The following is a 20,006-nucleotide window of genomic DNA, read 5'->3' on the forward strand; positions in this document are numbered from 1 at the left end:
AACATCTGGGTAATAAAGCAACAGATGGAACATCTCTCTCTCTCTCTCTCTCTCTCTCTCTTAGATAAATAAGTAAATAATTTAAAAATAAAGCAAAAACAAGTCTAATAGATAGTACAGTATCTATCATATTAACCATACATTATGTTGTGCCTAAAATACATATACAAAATCCATTGAGAAAAAAGGAAACACAAGCCAACGTGAAAAGAAGTACTTTTCAGTTCTTAAAGTTAATGAGCAACAACAAAAATAATCGTTAGATCCAAAATATGCAGAGTATGTTCAAATCAATGATAAACAACACTCAATAGAAAAATAAAGACAAACAGGTATTTCAATGGAAAGGAAACATGAATGACCACAAATACCTGAAAGGTTGTACTACCTAGTTAGTAATGTGAGAAACACAAAGTATTCCAACAGTGACCTAGTATTTATGTTAGACAGAATAACACTCCCTGCTCCCACAAGTCTGTCTATATCCTAATCCCTATAACATGTGAACACACTGCTTTACATGGATAAAAGACCCTGCAAACATGATTAAGCTGAGGTCCTTCAGATTTTTTCTACAGTATCTGATATCATCTGAGTAAAACTAATACAAAAAGGAAGACAGAAGAGAGTGACAGTGACAATGAGGGTGAGAGTTGTGACTGAAAGCTGCAGTGAGAGTGGTGTGGTCTGTAGCCAGGAAATGTGGCGGCTTCAGGACACTGAAACGTGCAAGGGACGGAGTCTTACCTGAAGATTCTGGGAGGGAGCCAGCTCTACAGACACTATGATTTTAAATCTTTCAGACTGGTTTTTGGAATTGGAACCTCACAGCAGCGACATAGGAAACATATCACTTTTTAATCAAATATTCAATGTGACGAAATGAAACTGGCGAAGATGTGGACAAGCAGGTACTTAGAGAGTGATACTATCTACTGAGATTGAACATGTGCACACCAAGTGGACCAGCAAGTCCACTCCCAGGCGGAACTACAAAAACCTGAGAGTAATAGCAGTCCAGCGATAGGGCATACATAAATTCCGGATATATTAACTTAATTGAAAGTTAACACAGAAGTAAATTCCCACTAACTACATGAAACTATGGATGACTCTTAGAACTTAAAAGTGAAAGCAGTATGTTGTAGAATTTAAGACACAGTTTTTAAAAAGAAAGCTTCCTGGGAGGGGGCAATGCTGTGATGCAGTGGGCTACAGCACCATCTGCAGCACCATCTATACCATATGGGGACTGGTTCAAGTTCTGGCCGTTCCACTTCCAATCCAGTTCCTCGTTACTGACTGCCCTGGTCCTTGGGCCCCTGTTCTGACGTGGGACACCTGGATGAAGCTCCTGGCTTCACCCTGGCCCAGCCCCAGCAGATGTGGCTATTTGGGGAGTACATCAGTAGATGGAAGAACTCAGCCTCTCCCTTTCTTTCTTGTAACTTTGCCTTGCAAAAAAATAGATTAAAAAGAGGGAGCAAGATGAAGAGAGGGAAAGAAGAGAAAAAGAGGGAAAAAAAAAAAAAAACCACTTTGGTTCACGTTCCCTTCAATCCAGCTCCCTGCCAATGCATCCTGGGAGGCGGTGGGTGATGGTTCGAGTGCTTGGATCCTTGCCCCCAACGTGGCAGATCGGCATGGAGTTTCTGGCTTCTGTATTCCTCAAGGTCCATTCCTAGCGGTTGTGGAAATTTGCACAGTGAATCAGATTAACAATATCTCTCTTTGCTCTCTCTGCCACTTTGCCATTCAAGCAGACAAAAACAAACATTTAACAAGAAATAACAAAAAACAAGCCTACCAAACTGTACACAGACCAATTAATACAATTATTTTGCTTATATGTGTGTTTCTGTAACTTTTTTTTTTTCATTTTGCTCACTCTCTCTCACACACACACAAACATACACACACAGTGAAGACTGAGGTCAATAAACAGGAAATTTCTGGGCTGTTTCCAGAAACATGGGACAATATGAGTAGCAAACATGAGGAGATTTTGTGGCATTTATAATTTCTCCCTTTGAGGTTTAATAGAGGAGGTGCTACATTTCACAAACTGTCACATGCCTTGTACAAGTTCATGCTTTTATGTATGAGATTTATGGAAATATACAATAATTCCTGCTTTTTTTTTTTTTTACTAAGTACACAAAGCAAATGGTAACAGTACATTACACATTTCTACTGTATTCTACCTTTCTGTTTCAGTCTGTATAGATGTTGTCTTTATTCACAGATGGCATGGGACCATGGAAATCATCAATATTTCGCAGGTGGAAAATAACACAGCCCCTGTGAAGTGTTTTCTTAAAACTAAAGCATCAGCAGCGCGCGTGCGCACGGGCACCGCGCGGCTCCGCCCCCGCGGCCGCCAGCCGGGCGATCCCGCCGGCCCCCGCGCCTGCAGGGCGAGGGTCGCCCGTGCGCCTGCGCCCTGATTGACCAAAGCCACAGGGAAAATGGTGGAAAATTCACCGTCGCCATTGCCCGAAAGAGCGATTTATGGTTTTGTTCTTTTCCTAAGCTCCCAGTTTGGCTTCATACTTTATCTCGTGTGGGCTTTTATTCCTGAATCTTGGCTAAACTCATTAGGCTTGACATATTGGCCGCAAAAATACTGGGCAGTTGCATTGCCCGTGTACCTCCTGATTACTATAGTCATCGGTTATGTACTCCTGCTTGGAGTTAACATGATGAGTACCTCTCCACTCAACTCCATTCATACGATCACAGATAACTATGCTAAAAATCAACAACAGAAGAAATACCAAGATGAGGCCATCCCAGCATTAAGGGATATTCCTATTAGTGAAGTAAACCAGAAGTTCTTTCTCACAGCCAAAAGGTCTTATACTGAAAACTGATTCGGGTGTAAAATAACATTAGACATATAAATAAACTTTCATATGTTTCTGATAAAAAAAAAAAAAAACAAAAAACAAAAAAAAAACTAAAGCATCAGAAAAAAAAAAAAAGAACTCTTCTTTCTTCATCAAAAACATACAATAAAGATAAATAAATAAGACAGTACAGTTCCTACTCAACATACTCTCTAAGGAAGGGTACTACCTCCAAGGCAAATATTCTCCCAGGCCTCTCAGCCTGTCAGAACGCTTTTATTTCACGGTTTGAATTCAGCTGTCACTGTATTTCCTCAAGGGGCCATGTAGTCAACTTCTTTCTAAAATGCAGTCTTCAAGATCATAAAATAAAAACCTGATTCTTAAGATCTGCTTTTATGTTTCTGTCTGATATACACATGTTTACACAGTAGTGTTGATAATTATGAAGCATGTAAAAACATTATTTCATGCAGTATTCAAGGCATTCCTATAGGGCAGGTGTTTCATTAATGAGAGGTGACTTGTTCATAAGCAGCATAAACGGAACTGGAAGTCTTGCCTTCAGACAGCTCTCTGGGGGAATGCCTGTTCATTTGCTCTGCTTGTCTCTTCCACCATCTCCAATCACATACACTCATTTTCATCACCTAGAAAGACCTGCACACCTACCTATGCCCCTCTACCAGGACTAGGCACACAGTGAACAGTTACCCCCAGAAAGGTAATTCCTCAGTGTGTTGTAGAGCTGCATGGAGCTACCTCCAGGGAAGGAGCTATTCCACCTCTACTGCTTGTGAAACAGCCTACGGTCAGGTCACTGATCTCTCAGGCAGCTTTGTTTGTATTTGGCACAGACACTAGAAGATGCTGCCTACCGTACTCAGCCAATGGATGGCTAGGGTGAGACAGAGGGCCTTGCTGCTCACACCCAGCTTATCTTCTGCACCAACTACTCTCTCTCAATTTTTTTGAGACATATATACACAATCTGATCTTTATTCATTTAATAGGAGTTATGAGAAAGTATAGGAAACACTGGAAACTCTTACAAGTATATGAAAGATATACAAGGTGATATTAATATGGATATTAAAACCACAAAAATCAGTGATTATTGCCTTTATATTGTTTGCTAATCAGAGTACCGTTTATCATTTTTTTACAATAAGGTTTCCACAAAGGCAATTTAAGAATATATTTATATTCCCATGCCCAGGGTATATTTTCACTAAAAGAACTGAAAGTTGAAGAGCTCCTAAGCAACAGAGAGGAGAAAAGTGAGAACTACATCTCCGTGTCATCCGTCATACTGAACACGAAACGGATGCCCACAATCGGAGCTATCCCAACTACACTGTTTCATTGTTGATCACACGTCATTTATTTAAAAAAAATATTTGGAGGGAAGAATGAGGAGAAATGCTATTTTTACCACTCAGCTATAGTATATTTTATAGACATAGTGAAAATATGTTAAATCCATTACCTTTTTAATTTCTGGGGAAACAAGTTACTAAAGAATTTGGCAAAATACAATCAGTTTTCCTTTATTTTTCTCCTAACATTCTCATTTCCTCTGAGAAGAAATGCAAGGAAAAAAAAATAAACAAACTGCTACCTTGGATAAACTTGCACAGACCTCCTGGCTGTGAAGAATTGATGGTTTCAGGGTATTTTTTTTTCCCTCTTCTGTTCCATAATCAAGTTTAAGTATCTAAAGAACACTGCTATTCTTCTTGGGTTGGTAGGGTCAATTCTACCCAGCTGGCATTGTCATTTCGCTTCTCCCCTGTTACTAATGATAATTACCAGCTCCATTGCACTTGCTGAAAAGGGCAAAAGCCTTAACTGAAGTCTAGTGTCAATATTTGCTAGCAAGTTTAGCATTTGGAACTTAAACTTAAATATGCAACTACTCTCTTCTAATTCAAATGACTGCATACAAAATATAAGCTATAGAAAATAAAGTTTTAGGCCTGGTGTGGTAGCCTAGCAGCCAAGGTCCTCGCCTTGCCTGTGCCAGAATCCCATGTGGGTGCGGGTTATAATCCCGGCAGCTAAGATTCCCACCCAGCTCCCTGCCTGTTGTCTGGGAGGGCAGTTGAGGGCGACCCAAAGCCTTGGGACCCTGCACCCACATGGGAGACCTGGAAAAGCCTCCAGGCTTTTGGCTTCAGATAAGCGCAGCTCCTGCTATTGCAGCCACTTGGGGGGAATGGATGGAATATCTTCCTCTCTGTCTCTCCTCCTCTCTGTATATCTGATTTTCAAATAAAATAAATCTTTAAAAAAACAAATAAAATAAATTTTTCTACACAAAGGAAGAAGATAAAAGTTTTGTTTTATCCTCTAACTCCTCATGTATTATTCTATTTAAAATCAAAATAAAATAAACATGTATGTTTTAAGTTTTGCAAAAATTATATCCTAAAAATTACAATTTCCCATGTGGAGAACACACATCAAAGACTTAAGAATAAAGAAATTATAGGTTACTTTTTAGATTTTTTTTTTATTTTCCTTATTAATGACATTGTAAAAAACAAGATGACTCTATGAACAAAATAAGTTATTCCAGGACATGCTGGTTGGTTTGTGTTCATATAATTATGAGCTTGGTATAATACACACCAAGTCACTGACACTACTGTAGCTATGCCAACTTTACAAAGCCAGTGCTCTAACCCGAGCTGTGGAGCTCTAACCCCTGGCTACTGCAACTTTATATCCTTGAAACAGTTGGTCATTTCACAAAGACACCCTAATCCTAAATGAAACATAACTGCTGTAGATTTTTGAAAATTCCTGACCTGTCTTTATCAGTAAACTTATCCAAATCATTTGCTAAAATACTCTGACAGTATAAATATTGAGTCAGAAAATATGACAACTCACTTAGCTATAAACCCAGATTTCTCCTAAAAACCAAAACTGAACATTTAAACAAAATATCTTTAAAATTTAAACCATTATGTGTGGGCTTGTCACACTAGCCTAGTGGCTAAAGTCCTCGCCTTGCACACACCTGGATCCCATATGGACGCCATTTCTAATCCTGCAAGCCCTGCTTCCTATCCAGCTCCCTGCTTGCAGCCTAGGAAAGCAGCTGAGGATGGCCCAAAGCCTTGGGACCCTATACCTGTGTGGGAGAACTGGAAGAAGCTCCTGGCTCCTAGCTCTTGGCTCCTGGCTTTGGATCAGCACAGTTACAGTCATTGTGTCACTTGGGGAGTGAACCAGTGGATGGAAGATCTTCTCTGTCTCTCCTCCTCTCTGTATATCTGAGATTCCAATTTAAAAAAAAAAATCTTGGGCCCGGCGGCGTGGCCTAGCGGCTAAAGTCCTCGCCTTGAAAGCCCCGGGATCCCATATGGGCGCCGGTTCTAATCCCGGCAGCTCCACTTCCCATCCAGCTCCCTGCTTGTGGCCTGGGAAAGCAGTTGAGGACGGCCCAATGCATTGGGACACTGCACCCGCGTGGGAGACCTGGAAGAGGTTCCAGGTTCCCGGCTTCGGATCGGCGCGCATCGGCCCGTGGCGGCTCACTTGGGGAGTGAATCATCGGACGGAAGATCTTCCTCTCTGTCTCTCCTCTGTATATATCTGGCTGTAATAAAATGAATAAATCTTAAAAAAAAAAAAAAATCTTTAAAAAGGACAATTATGTGTAATTAGATATTCTTACATTCACATACCAATTAACCCTTCCTAAGTTGAAAGGACCCTAAGTTGCAAAGTGTTTACTACATGTAAAGCGTCAAACTTCTTAGCTGGGCAACAACCCAGAGAGTAGCGACTGTTTGCCCAGTAACTGGGCTGACTAAAAGCTGGGCTCACAGCAACTGCGCAGTACTTCTCCTAGCCCAGAAAAAGATCCTTATTTGAAACTCAAGGTTTGTCTTTCAGTAAATGTGCATTGTTTTTGTACTATTGTAAAGTTGAAAAATTATGAGTCGAAATATAACAATGGGACTATCTGCAGATTTTAAAAAAATGGTTATGATTTTTAATCATATTTTTAAATGTCTTCTCATAAGTGTAAAACTGATTAAGAATTTTCAAGTCAAGAATGACAATAGTTGCTTCTAAAGTGCTAAACATAGGAAGACAGGAAACAATGACATAGAATCACAAAGCTTAAAAATCATTAAACTATGTAGTTTAAAGTGTTTATCTATTAATTTTTAATTGAAAGGAAGAAAATAAAAATCAGAGAGAGGCAGACAGAAACTTTTATCCACTGGCTACATTTCCAAATGCTGGCAGCTGCAGGGGTTGGACCAGACTAAACTAAGAGGCTGGAATGCAATCCAAGCTTCCCACACAGTGGCAGGGACCCAAGTACCTGAGCAATCATTGCTGTCTTCCAGGTTGAACATCAGCAGGAAGAATGAGAAGCAGGGGCCAGCACAATGGTATAGTGGGCTAATCCTCTGCCAGATAATCCTGTAGCACTGGCAACCCATATGGGCACCATACCAGTCCCAGCTGCTCCAGTCCTGGGAAAGCAGTGGAGGACGGGCCAAGGCTTTGAGGTCCTGCACCCATGTAGGACATCCAGAAGAAGCTCCTGACTCCCAGCTTCAATTCAACTCAGCTTTGGCTATAACAGACATTCTCTTTTAGGAATTTATTTACTTATTTGAAAGGCAGAATGACATAGAGAAAGGGAGAGACAGAAAAGATCTTTCACCAACTAGTTCACTCCCCAAATGGCTGCAATAGACAGTCCTGGGCTAGGCTGATGCCAGAAGACAGGACTCCCATCCCAGGGTCTCTAATGGGTGATAGGGACCCAGGTGCTTGTGCTACTGTCCACTCCTTCCTCAGACATACTGGCAGAAAACCAGGGTAACTGGGACACAAACAGCCACTATGATTTGGGATGCCAGCATCACAAGCAGTGGCTTAATCCGCTGTTATAAGCAATGCCAGCCCCTATTTTAATCAAATATTTTGGTTTACATGACTTGCAAGCATTGAGGTGCAGCAGGTTAAGTTATCTGTGATGTTACATTCCACCTGGGAGCTCATTCAAATCCTGGCTACTACTTCACTTCCTATCCAATTCTTTGCTCATGTGCTTGGGAGACAAAAGAGGATGGCCCAAATTCTTGGTCCTCTGTACCCACAAGGGAAACCTGGATGAAACTATTAACTTTGACCTGGCCTAGGTCCAACTACTGTAACCGTTTGAAGAGTGAATCAGAGAATGGAAGATCTTTATCTGTCTCTTCCTTTCTCTGTTACTCTGACTTTCAAAGAAATAAATAAATCTTCAATAATAATAATCTTAAATAATAATATAAAAGCTAAGAACACATAATGTATGATTTCATTTTTTAAATATTTGGTTTAGGGAAGAACATTGAAAATCAATTAAAAAGAAGGAACCTTGAATGGATTTTGGTGCAGACATTAAAAGGTTACTTGGAAAACTGCATTATCAGAGTGCCTGGGTTCAATCCCAGTTCCACTTCCAACTCCAGTTTCTTGCTAAAAGATACCCTAGGAGACAACAGGTGACAGCTCAGGTACTTGGGTCCCATTTAGCCACATGGGAGACCAAGATTAAGGAAAGTACTCCTGGTTTTGGCCAGCATGGCCCCCGCTGTTGGAGGTATTTGGTGATTGAAGCAGCAGATCAAGATCATTCTCTATAGAAAAATTCCATTGGAGAATATATATAAAACATCTAAAACTCACAAGAGATCAGAATTTTCATACCAGTTGTTGACCTTGTTTCATGGTTTCTCACTTATGGTAATGTATAGTGATGGAGTACTGCGGTCTATCGTATACAGACGTGGGGGTATAATGGAACATGCATACCTGCATCCAGACGAAAGATGGATTCCCAATGAAACTGTTGGACATGTGTACACAATGGGATGCTGGACTGTCTGACATTGTCTGTACCAACAATGTCAGGGTACACTTAAATAAGACACTGATAGAATTATGATTCCTTATGAAGGACTACACTATTGTAACAAAATGGGAAAAATCTGACGGGGGTGGGAGTTTGGGGGGGAATCCCAGGCTATACAAAAAGGTACCACATAATTCAAAATTCAAAATAAAAATATTAATGAAAAAAAAGAATTTAGAATTCATAAACCACTCCCTAATCAAAAATAATATAGTATTCCTATGGAAACAAGAAAAAAAATGTGAACAAGCAACCTGAAGACCACAGATACAAGAAGAAATGTTTAAAAAGGTACTCAGAGAAATGCTGATCAAAAAAGGCAAATGTCACTGTTACACCTTGGATAACAGACTGACTATCTTCACAGACTCCTGTGTATTAGGAGCCTGCTCCTGTCTTATTTGAAGGGTTAATGGGTTCAGGATAGAAACTTGATCTATAACATCTAGGAACTGAGTCCAGGGAAAGGTCTTTAGGCCGTTGGGCATCTCCATGGAAATTAGCTCTGGTGAAAAGCTGGCTGTTACAGACACATTTGGCCTGGCTTCTCCTGCTGCTTCCTTCCTGCTATGAGATCCGCTCTCTGCATGCATTCCACCAGCATCACTCTCATCAGGCACCAGACCAACAAGCCTGCCTAATGTTTGTGAACCTCCAAAACTGTGAGCCAAAACAATCCTCCTTCCTTCCAAAGACACTTCTCCACAATGAAAACTGGTTAAAACATTCCCTTTACACCTGCTGGAAACAAGTTAAAAGAACAACTACGTTATCAGATATGTAGATACGTTACTGTTGGAATACAAACCAGTAGAAAACCTAATTTCCACTCTTGCTTTTCTCAGAATCTTGCACACTGCTCTCAAGTGTCTGTGTCACAGGCTTAGACTTGCTCATGGATATTTACATTACTAGTGCTTGTGCAGTTTGTGGAGGCCCATCACTGAGAAAGGGAAGAGGCAAAAACAGGCTATTAACCCTCCATAGTTGTTTTTAAAGGATCTATTTCAAGGCCAGTTATGTGCTTACTGGGTCAAGCCACTTGGTGTAGTGCTGGTTTGAGCCCCAACTGCTTCTCTTCCAATCCTGTTCCCTGCTTATGAGCTTGGGAAAGCAATGGAAGAGGGCTCAAGTGCATGGGAAACCTGGAAGAAGCTCCAGGCTACTAGCTACAGCCTGGCACAAGCTGTGACCATTGTGGTCATTTGGGGGAGTGAACCAGAGATGGAAGATCTCTCTGTCTCTCTCTCTCTCTCCCTAATTCAGTCTTTCAAATAATTAAATGTTTAAAAAAATCTATCTTCAGGGACAAACCTTGTGACACAGTGGGTTAAACTACCACTTTGCTGGTATCCCTTACTGGAACCCAGTTATGAGTCCTGACTACTCTACTTCCAATCCAGCTGCCTGCTATAGCTCTGGCAACGCAACAAAAGACTGCCCAATGCTTGGTTCCCTGCCACAAAACCGGGAGACCTAGATGGAGTTCCAGGTTTTCGCTTTGGCCTGGCATAGCACCTGGAATTTACAGGTAGTTGGGGAATGAACCAGGAGTTGCAAGGTATTTCATTCTCTGTCTCTCCCTCTCCTTTTGCAAATCTGCCTTTGAAATAACAAATATTTCTTTAAAAAATGTATGTTTTTCACATAAAAATATTTTTCATATAAAAAACGTCTTTCACATAAAAAATGAGTATATGTTTTCACTTAAAAACAGTGATGGATCAAAAAGGACTGGGATAGGGCCCGGCGGCGTGGCCTAGCAGCTAAGGTCCTCGCCTTGAACGCCCCGGGATCCCATATGGGCGCCGGTTCTAATCCCAGCAGCTCTACTTCCCATCCAGCTCCCTGCTTGTGGCCTGGGAAGGCAGTCGGGGACGGCCCAAATCCTTGGGACACTGCACCCTCGTGCGAGACCCAGAAGAGGTTCCAGGTTCCCAGCTTCGGATCGGCGCAGCACCGGCCGTTGCAGTCACTTAGGGAGTGAATCATCAGACGGAAGATCTTCTTCTCTATCTCTCCTCTCCGTATACCTGACTTTGTAATAAAAACAAATAAAATCTTTTTAAAAAAAGGACTGGGATATAGGATAAAATCTGTATTATAACACTTTTGTTCTTGAAAGCAAAAACACCTGTACACAAGACATTTTGCAAGAACACATACTAATGAAAGAGAACACTGGGGCCTTGTATTGTGGCATACCAGGTAACACTTGTCTGCAAATCTGGCATCCTACCTGGGTAGTTATTTGTGACCTAGCTGTTCCACCAGTTCCCAACTAATGTACCTGGGAAAAGCAGTGGAAGAGAATGCGAGTGTCTGGGACCCTTCCACCTATGGAGGAGACACAGATGAAGCTCCTGGCTCCTGACTTCAGCCTGGCTCAGCACTAACCATTGAGGCAACCTGGGAAGTGACCCTAAAAATATAAGATCGCTAACTCTCCTCTCCATAACTGTTCCAAAATAAACAAAATCACAAAAAAAAGATAACACTAAATGTCTTAGAAGAGTTATGTCTATCCTTCATTAAATATAGTTTATTATTTTTTTAAAGATTTATTAATTTTTATTACAGCCAGATATACAGAGAGCAGGAGAGACAGAGAGGAAGATCCTCCGTCTGATGATTCACTCCCCAAGTGAGCCGCAACGGGCCGGTGCGCACCGATCCGATGCCGGGAACCAGGAACCTCTTCCTGGTCTCCCACGTGGGCGCAGGGTCCCAACGCATTGGGCCGTCCTCAACTGCTTTCCCAGGCCACAAGCAGGGAGGTGGATGGGAAGTGGAGCTGCCGGGATTAGAACTGGCGCCCATATGGGATCCCGGGGCTTTCAAGGCGAGGACCCCAGCCGCTAGGCCATGCCTCCGGGCCCAAATATAGTTTTTTAAAAGAAATATTATTATCGCTTCTCAACCTTTTGGCTAAGATCAAGTGCAGTATCTGTTCTAATAAGTTTAAATGCAATATTATTAAACATTTACAATACTCCTAAATTTAAGCAAATATCAACAAATCTGTTTTATGTAGAAAAGAATATATTACATAATTAAAATACTTGAATATCAACCAGTTTTTTTCTTAAACTGTCTTAATTGGAGTATAGTTAAACCAGATACTTTTTTTCTACGGTGATTCACAGCTCTTACTGTTTCATAGGTAACAAGAAAAAAAAAAACTATATATATATATATCCATAGAAATGGTAAACATTAAAAACAAAGGTATGTGATTATCCAAATGATATAAACAAAGTAAATTCTGAATAGACTCCCCATTTTCTGGGGATGAGGGAATACCTCTCAAGCCAGTAGTGATACTTGGCTTATATAACAAACCTCAGGGGAAACAGGAGACCAGCAAGACCAGTCAAGTTTTCCCTCAGTTCCACCATCAGTGAGAAACAGGAAATAAAACCTTCTGACACCAAAACAAACTATAACTTTTGATGAGTGAGTAAACCTGAGCTTCTTCCAAGACAAGCCTTCCCATGACCTCTATCAACAACAACAAAAGTCAGTTTAGGAGTGCCAGTTTAGGAGTACGGTTTTTTGTTTTGTTTTGTTTTTTGCTTTTTTTTAAAGAATTATTTTTTTTATTGGAAATGCAGATTTTTACAGAGAGAAAGAGAGACAGAGAGATCCTCCATCTGCTGGTTTGGCTGCAATGGCAGGAGCTGAAACCGATCTGAAGCCAGGAGCCAGGAGTGATGAACCAGAAGCCTGCCCTGGGTCTCCCACATGGATACAGGGTCCCAAGGTTTTGGGCCATCCTCTCATGCTTTCCCAGGCCACAAACAAGGAGCTGGATGAGAAAGGGAGCAGCCAGGACACAAACCAGAGTCCATATGGAATCTTGACATTTGCAGGTAGAGGATTAGCCAATTGAACCACCATGTCAGGCCCACCAACATGGTTTTTCAGTGTTCAATAACCAGATTTGGCTTCAACAACAACAAAATACATCAACTTCCCATTAGTATTCTGGAGTCGAAACAATATTGGCATACTTCCGCATAGTTTCTATGTGGACATAATAGGAACTGTGGTCTAGAATGATGATTTTTACACTATGGTATCATTAATCACAAGTAGTTTCCAAAATAAGCCATTCTGAGGGCGTACCGCGGTAAATACCAATAACTACCACATGTAACATAAAATTTGCCTTTTGCTAGGAAGTGATAACTCACATAAGACAGTCTGGGTATCTGACCTCCTGGTATTTATTGTGTGGGTGGCAGCCAAGATAATGAAGGCTGACAGAGGAGATGAATGTTCTATCAGGGAAACACAAGCAAGAATGGGGAAAGAATAACAAGGAAACCTTATCCAGCTGCACAGAGTCAGGATTTTAAGGAGAAATAGAATTAGGAAAGATGGGTACACTTTCAATTAAAAAGAGGTTCTACAATACAGGAAACAAATGAATTTCACTGGTTTTGGCTGTGATCATTGCAGTTCATCAGGTTTTTGTCGCTTTGTTCTCTGAATATGTTAACTCTGAGCTGACCAGCTTCTCTGCTCATTGGTTTAGAATCAGTTTTTCCAAATAGAAAATAAAGAGTCTAAGGGGACGGCATCAGCAATTAGTAGCGAGGGTTGGAGTTAATCCCTAAGGAATTCTGGTTTCCTGCCTGTGCATCAGTTTTTGTCTAATACAAACGTCTAGAATCCAGTCACGCAGGATACTAGATGCTTTTACAGAAGTTTATTTGCTTGTTTCCCATCACAACAACGGCAGATACACTACTTGCTGTAAAGATGAAGACAATGATGCTCTGAGAAATCAAAGCGAATTGCCCAAAAGATTAAAAGCAGTGTTAGCTAAAATTTGAATGCTAGACACAGAACTCCAAGTTCTGGGTCTTCTTGCTAAACAGAAGGCTGACTCTTGTCTTTACAGAGGAAGCAATGATGATTTTGTTTCCTGGCTATTCTTAGTAAAGAAAGTATTCTTGTGCTTCCTTAAAAATCTGGACAAAATTACCAAGTATGCTTGCCCGCAAGAACTTAGAACAAAAAATCCCATAAAATCCACATTTGCTTTGTGTATCTTCTACTAAGGGTGGAACAAAGCTGGTAACAAGGAATATGACTCACGGGTAGTAGGCTGGCAGGAAATGCTTGGCGTATCTAGACATATCGGACACCCAAGGGAATGTCACATACACCTGACCTGCGTTTTCTTTTCCTTTGAGGGTTTCTGCTTCTTTTAGGTTCACATCTTCCCCTATCCTAATACCAGGCCTCAACACCACATAGGGAATAATTCGCAGAACAGTCAGGAAGTAATTTCCTGGCAGAATCTTTCAAAGGAAAATAGAAATAAAAAAATTACTAACCAGCGATTAAGCACAACAATGTGCTAACTTTGAGAAAAATCTGGCCCAATAATAATAACTTACCATAATTTTCAATGAGTAAAATACCATGCTTTTATATTACTCATCAAGCATACTTCTAGACTAGTCCTTTTAGATTATTTTATGCTATGGTCACTTTTGATTTATAAAGGAAACTCAGGTGTGAGGAGCTATGCATTATAAATGTAAACATACAACATTTCTGCTTATCCAGTGTCTTTTACCTTTGGCTTAGTTGAGTAGTTGTGCTAGATCCAGCTTACACCAGCTCCCCCGTACACAAATTTTCAGACATCTTGGAGACTACCCTGTCAAACTGTTGGCAGCTGTTGAACTATTAGCCAGCCAAGGGGGCGGTATTTACACGACAGCAAATGCTAAAACTCATGGCTTCTTTTTCCTGGATAGCCAGTCACCATAGGTTTGCTGGCACAGCACTATGTACAGGATCACACTAGCACCTCAGAAGTTCATATTTTATTGACTTCATTATAGTTCTTTTACTTTGCAAATACTGATTGCATTCTTTTATTAGTTTATTCCAAATGTCTAGCCTTGAAAATATTTAGACTTGAGTTCAAAGAATTAACAGAATATGACTCAGGATCTAAATTAAAAATACTTTTTCACCAAAATATCCTCCCAAGCAATGTATCCCTGGATCGTTATTTAATTGGCTTGACTTGCCACATTCTGCTGGTTTTTTTTTAAAGATTTATTTATTATTATTACAAAGTCAGATATACAGAGAGGAGGAGAGAAAGAGAGGAAGATCATCCATCCGATGATTCACTCCCCAAGTGACTGCAACGGGCTGGTGCGCGCCGATCCGATGCCGGGAACCTGGAACCTCTTCCGGGTCTCCCACGCGGGTGCAGGGTCCCAATGCATTGAGCCGTCCTTGACTGCCTTCCCAGGCCACAAGCAGGGAGCTCAATGGGAAGTGGAGCTGCCGGGATTAGAACCGGCGCCCATATGGGATCCCGGGGCTTTCAAGGCGAGGACTTTAGCCACTAGGCCATGCCGCCGGGGCCCCACATTCTGCTGTTTTAAAAGCTGCATTTCTCTTCTTCAATTGCTAATAGCAAATTTTTATTACACTTCATGAATATGTTGCCTAGAGCTTATACAAGTGTTCTTCGTAAAACTTAAATACATAAATATGTACATATATACATATGTGTATATATATATATATCTCAAAATTAACATGATTAGCCTTTTGTCTAGAAATGTAATATACTGCACATGATATTACAGGTTTATAGAAACTTATTACAGTTAATGATATATCAATATAATGCAAAATATGGAGGACATAATCAACTAGTCCCTTTTTACTGAAGAAACCAAACGAAGAGATTGTGGCTTCTGTAAATGCATGAGAAATAAGTGAAACAGGATGCTGAAGTGGTTGCAATATGCGAATTAAAAGAAAAAAACTTAGAATCATGGAATCTTGCATTACAGATAAGCAGAAGATCAGACAAGAGTGGAAGATTCTGGAGTCAGGCAGACACATCCCGCACTCACTGTGTGTCCTCAGGAACAGCAAATCTAACAACCCTAACTCACATTTCTGCTTAACTGTAAAAAGGAAATGACTACAGAACTGGCTTTACAGTGCTATGAGAATGTCAGAACACAATGGATGTGACTCCCCCTGGGCAGGTGATCAAAAACAACTAGTTATAACCAGATCTTTAGTTACAGGTAGCCAATCACTAACACTGAATTTGAACCTTAAAAAAATAATAATTTTAGTGAAAGAAGAGGCTGTATGATAAATACGGTAGGAGTTGGGAACAAATCCAATTGTCCTGCTTCTGTAATTTATTACAGAGACACACTAGCAGGGCTTCCACAGACTCCCACACAAACAGGTTAACACTGAAACTAAAGTTCAACCTATCGAACTTGCTTGCCCAGGTTTGCCAGCCGAGACAGAGATTGCATTCCAATGATATTTCTACATTGCTTTGGCCACAGTGTTAGACAGATATCAGGATCCATGAATTGACATGCTGGTCGGTAGGAGGCAGGGCACACCATATCCATGTGAACGGCAGTATAACCTGCAACACGGCTGTAGAGCAATCAGCTGTCGGGACAGCTTCCCAGAATGGCACTGACAGTGTGCGTCCTAGAACAGAAGCTGGCTAATGCCTTCTGTCAAGGCGTAGATAATAAATGCTTTGCCATGTGGTTTCTCTTACAACAATTTATCACTGTCACGTGACAGCAGACATAACAATAGGTAAATGGATACACATGGCTGGTGCTCCAGTAAATACGAATCAACACTGAAATGTGAATGTTATAGAATTTTTAGATGCCACAAAACACTACTGATTTAAAACAAAACTTAAAAAGTTAAAAAAAAAAATTCTGACCTCATGGAATAGAAACACTGATCAGCTAGTGGCAAGCAGTTTGCCAACCACTACACCAGTCTGCAAATCCACACATCTGCCTTACTAATCTACCTTCAGTGTGGTGCACCGGGGCAGAAAAAGTTCAACGAGCAGCCCATAATCTCTTTCTTCCGCACTTCTCTCCCCTCCAAGAATCTATAAGGCATTAATATCCTGTAAGAAATGTCTTCCTAAACCCAACGCCAGCATCATACTGAATGGAGAAAAGCTGGAACCCTTCCCACTGAGATCTGGAACAAGACAGGGATGTCCACTTTCTCCACTACTATTCAACATAGTCCTAGAGGTACTCGCTGAGGCCATAAGACAAGAAAAAGAAATCAGAGGAATCCAAATGGGACACGAAGAAGTCAAGCTCTCACTATACGCAGATGATATGATTCTTTATGTAGAAGAGCCAAGAGACTCAATACAGAGACTGCTAGAACTTGTACGAGAGTTTGGTAGAGTGGCAGGGTACAAAATTAATGAACAAAAATCAACAGCCATAGAGTATGCGAACAGCCCCAAGATGGAAAAAGACTTAACCAGCAAGATACCATTCAAAATAACAGAGAAAAGTATGAAATATCTGGGAATAAATCTAACCAAAAATGTAGAAGACTTATTTGAAGAAAACTACAAACTACTTAAAAAAGAAATTGAACAAGACCTCAAAAGATGGAGTAACATCCCATGCTCCTGGATAGGTAAAATCAATATCATTAAAATGTCTATACTGCCAAAAGCAATATATACATTCAACGCAATCCCAATCAAATTGCCCAAAACATTCTTCATGGAACTGGAAACAATGATCCAAAGGTTCATCTGGAAGCACAAAAAACCACGGATAGCTAGAACTATCCTGAAGAACAGGAAGTTAGCAGGGGGAATCACAGTTCCGGACCTCTGGACATACTATAGGGCAGTGGTTATCAAAACAGCGTGGTACTGGCACAAAGATAGAGAGGAAGACCAATGGAGCAGAATAGAAATGCCAGAAGGAAACCCACACAGATACAGCCAAATAATCTTTGACAAAAAGACAAACGACAACCCAGGCAAATGGGAAGGTCTGTTCAATAAATGCTGTTGGGACAACTGGTTGATAGCCTGCAGAAACAAAAAAATAGATCCACATCTCTCACCATACACTAAGATCAGATCTAAATGGATAACAGATCTAAACCTACATCCAGAAACCTTCAAACTTTTGGAAGAAAATGTTGGAAACACACTGGAATACTTAGGGGTAGGCCCTCACTTCCTAAAAAAGACTCCAGATGCAGTAGAAATCAAGACCAAAATAAACAATTGGGACCTCATCAAACTAAGAAGCTTCTGTACAGCTAGAGAAACAATCAACAAAGTAAAAAGGCAACCCACAGAATGGGAGAAGATCTTCGCGCACGACTTAGGTGATAGAGGGCTGATCTCCAGAATATACAAAGAGCTACAAAACAACCAAAATGTCAAAACAAACAAGCCACTCAAGAAATGGGCACGGGAAATGGGCAAACACTTCACAAAGGAACAAACCCAAATGGCAAATAAACATATGAAAAAATGCTCAAGTTCCCTGGCAATAAGGGAAATCCAAATTAAAACATCAATGAGGTACCACCTAACGCCAGTAAGACTGGCCCACATGAATAAAAGCACCAACAACACTTGTTGGCGAGGTTCCGGGGAAAAGGGAACCCTACTCCACTGCTGGTGGGGCTGCAGGCTGGTACAGCCTCTATGGAAATCAGTATGGAGAATATTCAAACAACTCAAATTCAACATACCGTATGATCCAGCAATAGCACTCCTAGGAATATATCCAGAACACTTGTTCTATGAGAAACCAACATGCACTCCTATGTTCATAGCAGCACAATCAGTAATTGCAAAAACATGGAAACAACCAAAATGCCCATCAACAGAGGATTGGATAAGAAAGCTATGGTTCATCTACTCCATGGAATACTACTCAGCTATTAAAAAAAACAAAATGCAGTTCTTTGTGGCCAAATGGGCCAAACTGGAAACCATAATGCTAAGGGAAATGAGCCAATCACAAAAGGTTAAATACCACATGTTTGCCTTAATTTAAGATGATATGATGTTAAGTATAACATGTTATGTTTTGAATGTTATATGTTGTGTATAAACTAAAATTGAAGTATAGGTGAGGTGGTCACAGAAGGTGGCTGGGAACCCGCATTTACTTTTAACATATTGGTTACTCATTACTATGTCAATTAATTCCATAATGATGTAAATTTTTGCTGATGGTATGTTGGAGCTTTCAATTGACTGGGATGATGCTCTGCTGGCTCTGTCATCAGACCAGAGAGGGTATACCTAAGAAGCCGTTGAACTTGACGGGACAATAAGATGCTGGACTCTATGTTTGGTATACGCTTGCAATGGGGAAATCTCAACTGAACTTGAGCTGTGGTTATGCAACAAGGTGGAGGAATCCACCATGGTGGGAGGGTTTGGGGAGGGGTGGGGAGAACCCAAGTATCTATGCAATTGTGTCACATAATACAATGTAATTACTGAAGTTAAACAATAAATAATTAAAAAAAAAAAAAAAAAAAAAAAAGAAATGTCTTCCTGCTTAAACTACCTAGAAGTGATCGTGTTCAAGCCAAATGTTGACTGATCCACAGTAGAACACATATCTACATGATATTGTTTTCATTGAAAACCAAACAAAAAAATCTTTATTTAGCAACTGTCAGGTACACAATGTATAATATTCATTTCTAAATTAAAGACAAGAGTTTAAAAATGGGGACCAACAGAAATATTTAGTAGACAAAAACAGACTGTTTAATGGAACATTGAGTTCAAGTTAGGCTTCCGAACCACTTGATCCAGATGAATTTTCATGGTAAAACACCTGCAGTGAGTGCTTGTCTGTAATGCAGGATTCAATGAGTCTGTTTTTTTTTTCTTTTAATTCACATATTGTGACCATTTCTGCATTCTGTTTTACTTATTTCTCATCCTGGCTAATAATTTCAAAGTACTTGCTATGCAACAACCACAAAAATGTAAAAGGATATCATGGAAAGAGAAAATAATCCAACTCTTTTCAGCGATTAAGGAACCCATATTACAATTACAGAGTGAGGGATGTGTATTAGGGTACAGAGGGTTAAGTTGCCACCCCAGACACCAGATCCTATATACTCTCTGGTTACTGGCTGCTCCACGTCCAAATCAGCTCCCCAATAATGTAGCCGGGAAAGCAACAGAATATGGTCCAAGGATCTGGGTGCCCACCACCCATGTAGGAGAGCTGGATAGAGTTCATGACACCTGGCTTTGGCTTGGAACAACCCTGGATGCTGTGACCATTTGAGCAACGAAGCAGCAGATGGAAGGTTTTATGTCTCTCCCTGTTTCTGGTAACTCTCCTTTACAAACAAATACATCT

At 40.5% G+C, this 20,006-nt stretch overlaps 2 protein-coding genes and 1 pseudogene across 7 annotated transcripts in view; 2 read left to right on the forward strand and 1 right to left on the reverse strand.

Annotated features, from left to right (window-relative positions):
* WDFY3 (WD repeat and FYVE domain containing 3) overlaps positions 1 to 20,006 on the reverse strand; it is a 210,556-nt gene that overhangs the window by 184,515 nt on the left and 6,035 nt on the right. The gene's annotated exons all lie outside the window — the stretch shown is intronic.
* The window catches only part of LOC101527274 (phosphatidylinositol N-acetylglucosaminyltransferase subunit P), a 355,044-nt gene continuing 337,389 nt past the window's right edge, over positions 2,352 to 20,006 (forward strand). The window contains exon 1 of the mRNA XM_058667082.1: positions 2,352 to 2,917. Within this exon, the coding sequence (XP_058523065.1) occupies positions 2,469 to 2,873 (405 nt within the window). The 5' untranslated portion in view covers positions 2,352 to 2,468 and the 3' untranslated portion in view covers positions 2,874 to 2,917. The remainder of the gene's footprint in view (positions 2,918 to 20,006) is intronic.
* LOC118759088 (U2 spliceosomal RNA) lies at positions 11,693 to 11,798 on the forward strand (annotated as a pseudogene).

This window comes from Ochotona princeps, chromosome 7 (assembly GCF_030435755.1).
Source record: "Ochotona princeps isolate mOchPri1 chromosome 7, mOchPri1.hap1, whole genome shotgun sequence".
NCBI classification, from domain to species: Eukaryota; Metazoa; Chordata; class Mammalia; order Lagomorpha; family Ochotonidae; genus Ochotona; species Ochotona princeps.